General features: G+C 39.7%; 1 protein-coding gene across 2 annotated transcripts in view; it reads left to right on the top strand.

The window, feature by feature from the left end:
- Window positions 1-12,537, top strand: part of acox1 (acyl-CoA oxidase 1) — a 38,934-nt gene extending 26,397 nt beyond the window's left edge. For both annotated transcript variants that reach the window (XM_003217201.3, XM_003217200.3), the window contains exons 7-14: window positions 240-409; window positions 1,671-1,833; window positions 2,582-2,772; window positions 4,851-5,030; window positions 6,893-6,998; window positions 7,098-7,241; window positions 8,442-8,648; window positions 10,913-12,537. In XM_003217201.3, the coding sequence (XP_003217249.2) occupies window positions 240-409; window positions 1,671-1,833; window positions 2,582-2,772; window positions 4,851-5,030; window positions 6,893-6,998; window positions 7,098-7,241; window positions 8,442-8,648; window positions 10,913-10,963 (1,212 nt within the window). In that variant the 3' untranslated portion in view covers window positions 10,964-12,537. The remainder of the gene's footprint in view (window positions 1-239; window positions 410-1,670; window positions 1,834-2,581; window positions 2,773-4,850; window positions 5,031-6,892; window positions 6,999-7,097; window positions 7,242-8,441; window positions 8,649-10,912) is intronic.
- The last annotated feature ends 904 nt before the right edge of the window (window positions 12,538-13,441 follow it).

The following is a 13,441-nucleotide window of genomic DNA, read 5'->3' as shown; positions in this document are numbered from 1 at the left end:
TATTTATATGCATATATTTGTTTGTCAGCTCTTCACTCAAATGGTGTCCAGTGGTTTTACTGAAATAAAGATGTTAAAAATAGTTTTAAAGTGCTTTTAGCTACTAGGTATCTTTCCAGATATGCTTTCAATGTGGAAAGAAAGACAGAGGCAGACAGACAGCAGTGTATATTTGTAAAACTGTAAAAGCAATATTGAGGTAACTCACACTTTATATCTTTACTACCTTCTTCTGCTAGGTTGAACCAGATGGCACATATGTGAAACCTCTCAATGCCAAACTGACCTATGGGACCATGGTGTTCATCCGTTCAATTATTGTGGGAGATGCTGCTCGTTCCTTAGCCAGGGCTTGTACGATTGCCATCCGTTACAGTGCAGTGCGGCACCAGTCTGAATTGAAACCAGGGTAAGAAGCTACTAGTAGTATGCAAAGCCTGACTCTTGCACAAAATGCCTTGATAGCAAATACCAATAGTGTGCTCTCTTGTCTAGAGCACTATTCAGTCTTTAATGAAAAATTTAACTGGTGGTTTGTCCTAATCATCTCTGACATCTGTTTTGGCTATGTGGAAGGCAGGAATTATGACAAATGAAAATTAGAAGAAGGAGCATGTAGCCTCTCCTTCCATTGCATTTGAATCATTGTCCTCCTACCACATAGAATCATAGAATAATAGAGTTGGAAGAGACCTCATGGACCATCCAGTCCAATCCCCCATTCAAAGCACCCCCGACAGATGGCCATCCAGCCTCTGCTTAAAAGCCTCCAAAGAAGGAGCCTACACCACAGTCCGGGGGGCGGGGGGGGGGGGGAGTTCCACTACCAAACAGCTCTCACAGTGAGGAAATTCTTCCTGATGTTCAGGTGAAATCTCCTTTCCTGTAGTTTAAAGCCATTGATCCGCATCCTAGTCTCCAGGGCAGCAGAAGACAAGCTTGCTCCCTCTTCCCTATGACTTCCCTTCACATATTTACACAGGGCTATCATGTCTCCTCTCAGCCTTCTCTTCTGCAGGCTAAACATGCCCAGTTCTTTAAGCCGCTCCTCATAGGTCTTGTTCTCCAGACCCTTGATCATTTTAGTTGCCCTCCTCTAGTCGCCCTCCTCTGAATGACCATATCAGGACCTTTGCCCAAGCTTGACAAATATTAATGGTCAGGGTCATGAGGCACTTGCTTTGGTGTACAGCTCCTCCGGGGAATACATTCAAGCCCCACTGCTGCTGTTTTTCCTTGCTGTTGCAGCCTGTGCACCTGCTCTTTTGAAGAGAGAGGTGCAAAATTTAAGGAGCAGTAAGCTATTGCATGCCTTGCCATCTTCTGCAGCTGATTATCCTAATTGGGCACAGACAGATTGGACAACAAAAGGGCCATATCCACCACACTGAGGATAAAAAGGAGCAATTTGGCAGTGAGGCTTCGGCTTCCCAGAACTTGGAGCCAGACTTGCCATAAGACAGATGTTGAGAATGTTATTTTTTTCCTTCCTTGTATCTGTTTCATCTGAATTGTCTGAATTCACATGTGAGACCTATTCATGATTGTACCGTTTCTACATGTTTCCATGTCATTTTTGGAATGCAGCTTTGCTGTACTTTGAGTATATTTACTGGCTCTCTGAGAAAAGCAGTGGTTTCCTTTACTCTTCCATTTTCTTTCTGTTGCAGGGAGCCTGAGCCTCAGATCTTGGATTATCAGACTCAGCAATACAAACTGTTTCCTCTTCTGGCAACAGCTTACGCTTTCCACTTTGTGGGTGCCTATATGAAAGATACCTACCGTCGCATCACTGGGAACATCAGTGAAGGAGACTTGAGTGAACTGCCAGAGGTATGACTCTTCTATTTAAAATGGAAGTCCAATTGAATGTGGCAAAATGTTGTGTTTTCTTTAGAGTGTAAGGGTGACCCCTGGGAGGAAAAATGGTCAAAGGATAAGAGTTTGGCACCCTAAATTTCACAGGTGAACACACAGACATGAATGCCATTGCTTCAGGCCAAAAAAAAGCTAGTGGAAAACCAATAAGGATGAAGACACCTTTCTCACATCACTGAAGAAAAATGATATTATACTAGCTTTCCAAGGCTTCTTAATCAGAAAAGGATGGAAAAATAATGGAGTGGAAATTGTAACAGTGTTGGAGTTGCAAGTCAGCCTTTACTTGTTTGAGGTGTTACAGAATGACAGAAGCAATGCAGACAGAGTTTCAGGCCCTGCCTCTTCCCAAAAACAAGGCAATAAAATTTCCTTGTTCCATTTTATAATAGCATTGCTTCTCCCCTTGTAATCTGTATCTGTCACTGTCTGTTGCGAAACGCCTATAGAAAATATTAATTAATAGTTATGACCAACAACGTTTAATAGACCAGTTGCCACAGTGAAAACTGGAATTGCCTCCTATCCCTTTAATGATACTGTAGAAAAGGGGAATTTAGTAGGTGCTGCTTGTTACTTGGTTTCATAGCAAGCCATACCTGCTTGAGAACTAAAGTTAGAGAGCTAAAGAGAGCTAAAATATGATGAACTTAGCACAATACCATAACACAGCTGGTTTCCTAACCTTTGTCTTTTCCCTCAGCTGCATGCTTTATCTGCAGGGCTAAAGGCTTTCAGTTCCTGGGTTGCCAATGCTGGCATTGAAGATTGTCGGATGGCATGTGGTGGACATGGCTATTCCCGTTGCAGCGGCCTGCCTGACATCTATGTCAATTTCACCCCGTCCTGCACTTACGAAGGAGAGAACACTGTCATGATGCTGCAAACAGCACGGTGGGTGCTGGAGCATAACTTATTACATGTCTTTAGTCATTTCACTTGTCCTTCACATTTCTCATTTAACTGTGTGGATGATGATGGCTCTGAAGGATGGATGAATGAAACTTGTCATTTTCAGAATTGCGAGGGGTGCTATTTTAAAGGTAGGCAAGCCAGATTTCATTCTGGAATTCATTCCTCGCTGGCTTTTTCTAAAACTATTTGGACAGATGCTGTTAGATATCCATTGCATCATTTGTCACATAACAGATATCCAGGAGTATCCTTCTCTCACAGGGCAAATCAGGGCATGAGGTCTAAAGAACAACATACAATGGGAACTTCCCCCATTGAACCCTTCAAATTAGTAGCTACCAAAAGAATTAATCATTTTTGGGAGCCATCTGCCAATTGATGGCAGCTGAGAGGTAATGGCAGGAAGAAGTTGCCTCTATATTGTTGCTGGGTTCCTTTAAGTTGTTTTCATTCTATGGTGAACCTATTAAAGGATTTCCAAAATTTGTTCAGAAGAGGTTTGCCTTTGCTTTCCTTTAAGGCTGAGTGTGTGACCTGCTCAAGGTCACCCAGTGGTTTTCGTGGTAAGCAGGGATTCAAACCCTGGTCTCCAAAGTCACTGTCCAATGCTCAAACCACTACATCTACTCTAGCCTTAATAAACAGTGATGTTTTTTATGCCCAGTTGCTGGATTGTGTTCTCTCACCTTAGGTTTAATTACTGGCCTTAGTCCATGCGAGTATAGAGGAGCAGTGCTGAAGCTCCAGCAGTCTTATGGTTCAGGTCCAGGCTATTTGGCCACCTGCAAATATGCTCTTCCTGTCCTCCTGCTGTTGGCTTTAACTTTGGGGACCACCTCGATGGCCTCCTGAGAGAGATTGTGTTCATCTTCTATCCCAACCAAACTCTGTCAGTCTTTATTACTACCAACACCATATCTGATATCAATCTTTTCGATATGTAGGCAAGGATACTGTATAGTACAAAAATAATTATTTATTTCACCATAATATCACAGATCTAAATCACATCCCTCTCTGATCTCCTAGCTAACTCTGACTCTAACCCTCCTCTGTCTCTGCTTCTGACTAATTGCTAACCACTCACACTCCTCAACCCACCATCCCACAGATTGCTCTCTCAGTCCAGCTGCCATACCCTTTCAAAACTCTTCCAGACATTCTGCCACTACTCAGGGCCTTCCAGACAGGCCCTCTATCCCAGGATCTGATCGCAGGTTTTCTGCTTTAAACTGAATTTTATGAGTCCGCACCGCCAGATCATCTGGGATAAACAGAAAACCTGCGATCAGATCCTGGGATATAGGGTCTGTCTGGAAGAGCCCTCAGTCCTAACATGTCATTCTCTCACTCCTTTCCAGCAGTTCCCAACCTCAAAAAGTCTAATACACAGATTATACATACTTTTATTACCTTAATATCTAATAAATGAAACCACCTTTCTCTTGAAAACCCAGAGTATCCCAATTGTGACTCCCAGCATTCTTCATTGGCTGTATAAACTAGGGCCCCATCTATCCTGCCATATAAATACTAGATTATCTGCTTTGAACTGGATTATATAACAGTGTAGATTTGGCCATAGTCTGTGGGAATTGTAATCCTACAATATCTGGCCCAGTCAGTTCAGATTTCTGTTTCATAGTGATCTCAATATTTAATGAGCACTGTTAACAGAGGGCTTTTTTTTACTTGCTTTCATGCCTTAAGTTTCCTCCTTCTAACTTATTTTTTGTTGTTTGTAAAATCGAGCTGTTTAGTTTTGTGTTACTTGGTTTATTCCTTCTGTTGACTTATTTTCATTTTTATTGAATTGTTTTTATTATGTTGTCAGTCTTGTACAGTGTTCAATGTTCTGCAATCTTCATACTATCCAGGTTTGATGAATCACACCAGACAGGAATTTCATTGATTACTAGTATCTTTTGTTCCTTCCTACTTTTGCTCCTCATTGACTGTATTAAGTTCTGAGATAAGACTGTCAGTCACAGGTATGAGCTAACTTATTCACACATAGTTCTACAACCAAAAAAGTGATATTTTTTTCTTGCTTTCAGATTCCTTATCAAAAGCTATACGCAAGCTAGTTCAGGACAGTTGCTTAGCGGCATGGTGTCCTACCTGAATGACCTTCCAGGGCAACACATTCTGCCCCACCAAGTGGCTGGTCGACCCACTGCCCTGCATATCAACAACCCATCCAGCTTAGTGGAAGCATATAAATTGAGAGCTTCTAGGTAAGTTCTTATGCAGAGTGCACAAAATATATTTCCACAATTCAGAACAATTCAGGTAAGAACAATTATCTGAATTATTCTATACTTGGTTTATATCAAATAGATTGGCCCGTGTTTCTTTGTTGTTGTCTCTAAAATGAAAATACAGACACTCCTTTGTATCAATCGATTCAATTAACCAACCATATTTTTTATCCCAAAGGCAAACCTTGATTGTGCCACATACCAAACACTATGCTATGAAGACATATCCTTCTGTAGCCCTTCACCATTTCACAAACCAAAATGTTAATTTCCTGCCTGAAAAGACCATGTTTTAGTGGTTCTGTGGATGCGACATCTTTCCTTTATTGCAGGGCAACAAATGTATGGCTGTGCCCGTTGCATCCTATTAGGAATTGAATGTGCACTCTCCTAGTCAATTTAAGTCAAAATTAACCTGGTTGCTGCTACCAGCAGACCCAGGGCCCCTTCTACACTGCCAGATAATCCAGGTTATCAAAGCAGAAAATTCACATTGTCTGATTTGAACTGGATTCCTTTTGTCTACACTGCCATATAATCCAGTTCCTAGCAGATTATGTGGATTTTATATGGCAGTGTAAATCCAGTGTCTTATCTCATTGTTGATACTTCTAAAAACAATGCTGGAAGAATTCAGTATTTTTTTCCATTTCTTCTGGAAGGGAAGGAAACACTCTGTTTCTTGGCTGGAAGGCTGTTCATTGCAGAAGATGTTTTAGCACTCTTAGCATAGAGATATACTATGGTTGCTGTAGAATTTTGATGGCTTCAGTAATCTTTAGAGGGCGATGGGTTTTTAGAGTGGAAGTTACCTACCTTATCCTACCTGGCTTTCTTATACTAGCAAGCATTACAATATTTTAGTCAGAGGGAATTTATTTATGGCCCCTGATTATTTGTTATAAGGACCAAAGATAAAGCTATTATATGCAACTAGGTGATTTATATTGGTTTGCAGTATAACATCCATAATTCTGAGTTCATGAATTGTAGAAGAATAAATACAAACAGTACAAGCCTTTTATCCACAGACTAAATATCAATGGTATCACTTACCCACACTCCAAAAAACATTCCCACCCCACCTTCAGAAGTGCTTGTGGGCCTCTCTAGGTCCTCCAGTATGATTATATAGTATGCTTCTGGCCCAGGTAGAGTCACATCCCCCGTGGTTACAGGAGTCATAATTCACCACACAAAATAAGTTTTAAAATGTTAAAATAAAATGCACAATAGAAAAAAATAAATGAATTTATGGAGAAAGAAGGAGAAGCATGCTTGTGTTCTAAATAAGGGGTAAAATTAAGCAGTGAAACACAACATTTGACTTGGTTTCATTTTATGTTGATCAAAACATTGAAAGGTGAATAAGCACTCACATTACAAGAATGAGCCTTATTTGTCTTTCATTCACTTCTATTGGATTAAATCTAGCTCAGAATCCTGTGAAAAAGTGGAAAAGTAGCTGTTAGTTTTTGAGGCTGGAATCAAAGCAGAGATATTGATTTAAGGATGTCTCCAAATAATAATATATTTGGGGGTTCTTATGCTCATAATCATTTCTCGCTATTAGTACCAATTCTCTAGTTCAGAATTTCTCAAACTGTGTTCCTCCAGATGTTTTGGACTTCATTTCCCAGAAATTCCAGCCAGTTGTTACAGCAGTTTTACCAGCTGTTAGGAATTGTGGGAACTGAAGTCCAAAACACCAGGAGGAGCACAGTTTGAGAAACACTCCTCTAGTTTTATTAGCATTTCAGTAACTTGAGGCTCATTCTGCTGACTACTAGTTTGGTGCGACTTAGAATAAGTTGTACTTATATTATTTCCTATGGCAGGCTGGTTGAATTTGCAGCAAAGAACTTGCAAGCTGAACTGAACCGCAGGAGGAGCAAGGAGGATGCTTGGAATCGTACTTCTATTGATCTAGTCCGAGCATCTGAGGTCAGTGTATTCCTCCAGATTAGTTAACTTTTGTAGCCTCCTAACCATACAAGTCCTAGGAATTCACACTTGTCAATTCTCATCTGTTTCCTTTTCAAGGCACACTGTCACTATGTGGTGGTCAAGCTGTTCACAGCAAAGCTTTCAGAAATTGGTGACCCAGCTGTCCGGGCTGTTATGAACAATTTATGTCTGCTATATGCGCTCCATGGAATTAGTAAAAACACTGGAGATTTTCTGCAGGTAGGAGACTAAAGTCTACCTTAATAAACTGAACCACAGGTGATGCTTTTTAGCTACAAAGAGAATGAAGTTAGCAAGGATAACTAGGATTAAATAATACAGTAGAGTCTCGCTTATCCAACCTTCGCTTATCCAATGTTCTGTATTATCCAACACTGTCTGCCTTTCCGTAGTCAATGTTTTTGTAGCCAATGTTTTCAATACATTGCAATGTTTCAGTGCTAAATTCATAAATACAGTAATTACTACATAATATTGCCATGTATTGAAATGCCTTTTCTATCAATTTGTTGTAAAACATGATGTTTTGGTGCTTAATTTGTAAAATCATATGTTCAATGTAAAATCCAATGTTCTGCCTGCCCGTTTATGTTGGATAAATGAGACTCTACTGTACTTGCATGGCAGTTGTAAAACCTGGTGAAATAATTCTGACAGGCAAGCTATAGGTAAGGTCATGAGGTTGTGGGCATATAACCGGGCTCTTAATTTGACTTTTGGCTTGATTACAGCACAGAGGCAGTCATTGGGATAGCAAAATGATGACAGTGAAAGAGACTACCACAAAGTGCTATTAGAACAGGCAGTTTGAGGCTAGATGGGACAAAGATAGATCTGGATTTACTTATAGATCTCTGCAGTTTGATGGGCAAGAGTTTCTTTCTTCCAATTGTTCAGCAATAATAAATCTTGTCTCTCTCTAAAATATGCAGCTAAAGGTTGGAGGGTAAGCAGGAGTTCTATGAAAATACTGCAACAACCATTTTTGATATTTAAAAAACTTCTGGACTCAAAATTGTTTAAATAGATATCTTTTGGGATGTCGTTGGTCATTCTCTCTCTTGTTAAAAAAAACCCCAAGTAGATTCTGCAAGGCTGAAATTGCCTGATCCTAGTTAGGTGAACCTATGGTTTATTTTCTATAAAGCTGCTTCATGTATTCACAGTAGAAGGATGTGGGATGTATTTGGAAGTCTGCTTCCAAATGCATCCTAATGTTCTACCTGGCATATAAATTTTTATTTATTGTAATTTGTTATTTATTTACTATTTATTGTAAGCTGCCTTGAGTCCCCTTGGGTGAGAAAGGAGGGGTAAAAGTGCTGTAAATAAAAAAATAAATCTGTATCAAGTTTGTGGGGTGCCTGGGCTGGCCTTCATATGAACTGAGTAGCCCTGAATTCTTGCTTTCTCTTTCAGGGAGGCATTTTAACAGACGCACAAATAACTCAGGTGAACCAACGTGTGAAGGAGCTCTTGGCATTAATCCGTCCCAATGCAATAGCTCTGGTGGATTCCTTTGACTTCCATGATTCCGTTCTTGGATCTGTGCTTGGTCGGTATGATGGTAATGTCTATGAAAATATGTTTGAGTGGTCAAAGAAATCTCCACTAAATAAAACACAGGTAAGACATAACTTTTACATATTCTGTTTATCAGCTAATTAGTACAATGAGGAAAAGAGGATTCTCAAGAGATGCATAAGAAAAAAATCATAAAGTAATTTGTAGCATCCCACTGTTTGGTGAAATGAAGCAGCTCCCTCAGAATTATTAAAATATAACATTAGCTTTCAGTTATATGAATTAGATTCATTGATCTAATGGCATCACACATTTGCCAGGTGTACATATTTACTGAACCACAGAACGTCCATTTAATCAGTGGATGTGTGAAAAGAAAACAAGAACTCTCTTAACTGTGCTTCATTTTGTACTATCACTGAAAAGAAGGGGACAGAAGCAAAATAATAGAAATTTTCTTGCAAAATCTGAACAGACCATGTGGTGACCTAATGAAAGCAGAAGTAGAAATGGAAAAATGGAAAATCCATGCCCAAACCCCACAGCTGTTGAGAACAGAAGGCAAGAAATAGCATTTCTAATCCAACAGCTGCTTAGAAGTGCTAAAGTATATATAAAATCTAAAGACAAAAGTTCATTGAGCTGTTTGAACAGAATAGAAATTCCAGTTACAAGCTAAATTAAGTCCTCCTTAAGTAGAGGATACCAATATGTTGTAATACTCGAAACTGGATATATCATATAAAAATAATCAGAATCATATCTAAGAAGTGCATAATAATCACCGGTAGCTTCATAATCTATTTTTATGAAGTAACCTGTGCTTATAAAGCAATGAGTGAGCATTCTGGCTGTGAATCTTGCTTTATCTATCCCATATTTATTTGGGGTCATAGGAACCCCTGGTGGCGTAGTGGATTAAAGCCTTGTGACTTGAAGGTTGGGTTGCTGATCTGAAAGCTGCCAGGTTCGAATCCCACCTGGGGAGAGCGCGGATGAGCTCCCTCTATCAGCTCCAGCTCCATGCGGGGACATGAGAGAAGCCTCCCACAAAGATGATAAAAACATCAAAACATCCAGGTGTTCCCTGGGCAATGTCCTTGCAGACGGCCAATTCTCTCACACCAGAAGCGACTTGCAGTTTCACAAGTCGCTCCTGACACGAAAAAAAAATTGTGGTCATAATCTTTTTTGGTTTGTTAACAGTGCGGCAGAGTTCCTTGACTTAGACATAAGTAAAACTCATGCTTATTGCAAGCATATGGATTTCCATGCCAAAGAAAGTTAAGATTAAACTTCTGCGCACATTCCTTGAGAAGCCAGATATGGCCACGGTGGTACATGCCTTCGTTATATCCCGTCTGGATTACTGTAATGTACTCTAAATGGGGCTGCCTCTGAAGAGTGCTTGGAAACTTCAGCTGGTCCAAAGAGCTGCAGCCAGGTTGTTAACCGGACCTGGCTGCAGGGAGCGGACAACCCCCTGTTGCAGCAGCTCCACTGGCTGCCAGTCTGTTACTGGGCACAGTTCAAAGTGCTAGTTCAGGCCCTAGACGGTTCAGGTTCAGGCTAGTTGGCCAACTGCATCCCCTTGTACGAAACTGCCCGGACCCTGAGATCATCAGGAGAGGTCATTTCCGTTCCACCTCCATCTCAAGCCCAGTTAGTAGGAATGAGAGAGTGGGCCTTCCTTCTCGATTCCCACCCCTCAACTCTGGGACTCCCTGCCCAGGAAAGCCAGAATGGCCCCCTCCCTGCTGCCCTTCTAGCAGCAGGCTAAAGCCTTTTTATTCAAACAGGTGTTTAAAAATGAAGGTGTTTAAGATTTAGTCAGAGAATGCTGTGGTTTTTAACACTGAATATGTTTGATGATATTAACTGAATATTTTAATACTGTTTGTGTTTAATTCTGTTTTCATGTATGTATATTTGAATATTTTAAATTGGATATCAGTACTTTTATGTCAGGCTGCTTTGAGTCCCCTTTGAGGAGATAAAATGGGGTATAAATAAATAAATAAATAAATAATATCAGTAGTTGAGATAATCAGATAGATTTTGGGCTATATTCCTAGGGACATGTTAAAGAGTTGAAGTGTTTTGAGGCATATATGTATATGTATATGTAGAGAGAGGGAGGGGGAGGCACTATGCATTTCTAGTTCAGGAATAAGAAAAGTGTCCAAGTGGCTCCCACAACATCATTGCCCGCACGTCCCTAAAATAATGATGCATGCAGAAGGGGCAAGTGTGAAAACTGACCCTCATCCTGCTTCATATATATCCATCCCATTCTAGTGTGGGATGAAGAAGTATGATGTTTGTATGTTTCTGTTTTAATTAACTTATCTTATTACCTTCTGCAGGTCCATCCATCTTTCCATAAACACCTGAAGCCAATGCAAGCTAAACTGTGATAACCTTTCCTGCTGTTTTAACATACTATTCTTCTGTTCCCTGGAATTGATTACTTCATTTTCCCTGTGCACACCTGAATTATTTGGCAAATCCAGATAGCCATAGGGTAGTCAGTAACTTTAGCTTTTACAATTTTTAATACATTTTGAATGAATTATGGCAAAGGAATACAAGATGTGATTATGCTCAGAAGAAAACCTTTTTAATCATTCAAAAAAGCTTTACAGATTGATGTTAAATCTGTCGATTTGTGAAGCAGTTTAGACTGCTGCAGAAGCCTGTGTTTTGTTCAGCAGGATTTTTTCACTACTAAGTAGTTCTGAAGATAGTTGACAGCTTTCCTTCTGAAAATGCTGTTAAATTCAAGGTAGCTGTGTGCACTTTGTCAGAAGCTTCTTGTGAACTTGCTTTCCAGTTATGGTGATCACAGCCCTATCAGGAACTGGGCTGCATGAACCTTGGTAGGAACAATGTATGTAAGTTTGTCCACCCATCTACAACTTAGTGTATTTTTAAAATCCAGCAGTTACCTCGTGGTACTGCTTCTCCTCTTAACAGGAGTCATCCTGATTCTAAGGCCAGATGGCTCTTGCTCTTTTGTTCTAAAGGTGAAACACATGGTCATATATCTGGTAAAATTTTCTGTGTGGTTTGTCTCTTCTAGGCTCAAATCCCAAATAATGAGGAAATGTCCAAGTTCTTGAGACTTGAAAATGTTGGGAATGACGTCATTGATAATCACTACAATCTGTACAACTTTAAATGCAGTTGTAGCAGGCTGAGAAAACTTCTTGACATATTTGACCTGAAAGTTGAACAGTATTTAAGATAAATTTTTCCAATCATACCAGTTTTCGTATTTTCTAGAACTCTTTCTGAAGCACTTAAATTATTTTAGATGTGGAATAATGTACACCCTGCATTTTGCAGAATCAAAGACTAGATGGGAATGAGTTCCAAATAGGAATGGTGGACAAAAGCCCATAACCATACACATTCTGAATTCAGGGGTGCCACAAAGAATAGGTGCCTTTAGAGTAAATAGTTCCAGATTACTGTTAGCAGGCTAACATTTAAGCATTGTACAGAACTTTTATTTTGTGAAATCAGCAGGAGTAACAATTCTAGCAAGTAGGTTGGATTGTACTTCACTGAATTTTTCTAACCAATCAGGATATAGAGATCACCAACTGAAGAATTTTGAGTTGTCCTCAATTATGTGAAACTGTATAAATGAAGAATCGGACTTAAAATCTCAAGACTTAATTTGCGGACCACTCTGTGGACCACTTTTTAAAGACCTAAACATGCTGCAGGGGTTTCCTTACTCTGCAACCTTCAAGCAAGAGAAGCACTATGTATTTAAATTGAAGCAAAATCATTTTAACTCCCAGGCTGCCTGAAGCATTCCTTCTAGTGTATCCAATTACTGTGATATTAATATATGTGCATACTGGCTTTCTGTGTACAATGCTGACTGGAAATAAAAAAACAATGCAGAAGAAACCAGTTGAACATATTTTACAGGCTCATGTATACTTAATAAAGAAATTAACTTTCAAACACTGGAAAACTTTTCTATTGTTTCTTGAGTTGATGCTGTAAACCATATGGGACAGTGCTAATCTGAAATATTCTATTGAAATATTTTATGTTCTTTCTGTTGCTTTGTACTCTTGCTTTCAAAGCTATTGCACAATAGCCTACATGAATACATTCCCTTAGCTCCGTGTTGAGATTGTAAGAAAACTGGCAACAGTAAAAGGTTTCTGAACACAACCTAGATATTTATGTGAAATCTGTTAGCAACAACATGCAGTGTTTACAGTGGACTCTGCAAAAAAAAATGTTTCAGCTGTGCTTTATAAAAAGGGAAATCAGCCTGTTTAGAAAGCCTTTCAAATGCTGATTTATTATCTGCAAATGTTCGGTTTTTGTACTTATTTTACATACTTATAAACCCAGGGTTGCGTTGAAAATTCTCTGAAGGAAGGAAGGTCACTGAAGATTTTCTTGGGTGGAAAGATGTCAATGAATTGAAAAAGTGTAAGAAGCCCTGATGTAGAGAACTTCCTTCTTTCCACTTTAATTCAACGATGAGGTGTTGAATTTCTGTTGTTGTTTGCATTCGTTTCTGAGTTATAGCAACTCTGAGGTGGTTTTATTATGTTTTCTTTGCAAGGTAAATATAGAGAAGATTTGCCTTTGTGTTCCTCTGGGGTGAGGAAAACGTGATTTGCCCAAGGTCACCCAGTGGGTTTTCAAAGCTGAGCAGGGATTCAGTCCCTGATTTTCCTGTGTCCTAATCCAACACTTAAACCGCCCCTCCATTCTTGCCAGAAAAGGGTTGAACTCAGTTAAGGAAGAGAGGGGACATGAGAGCAGCCTTCTAGCAGGATGGTAACATATTCAGGCGTCCCCTGGGCAACATCATTGTAGGCAGTCAATTCTCACACCAGAAGCGACTTGCAGTATGT

The sequence above is a fragment of the Anolis carolinensis genome, chromosome 2, assembly GCF_035594765.1.
Source record: "Anolis carolinensis isolate JA03-04 chromosome 2, rAnoCar3.1.pri, whole genome shotgun sequence".
NCBI lineage: Eukaryota > Metazoa > Chordata > Lepidosauria > Squamata > Dactyloidae > Anolis > Anolis carolinensis.
This window is presented reverse-complemented; position numbering and strand designations above follow the sequence as displayed.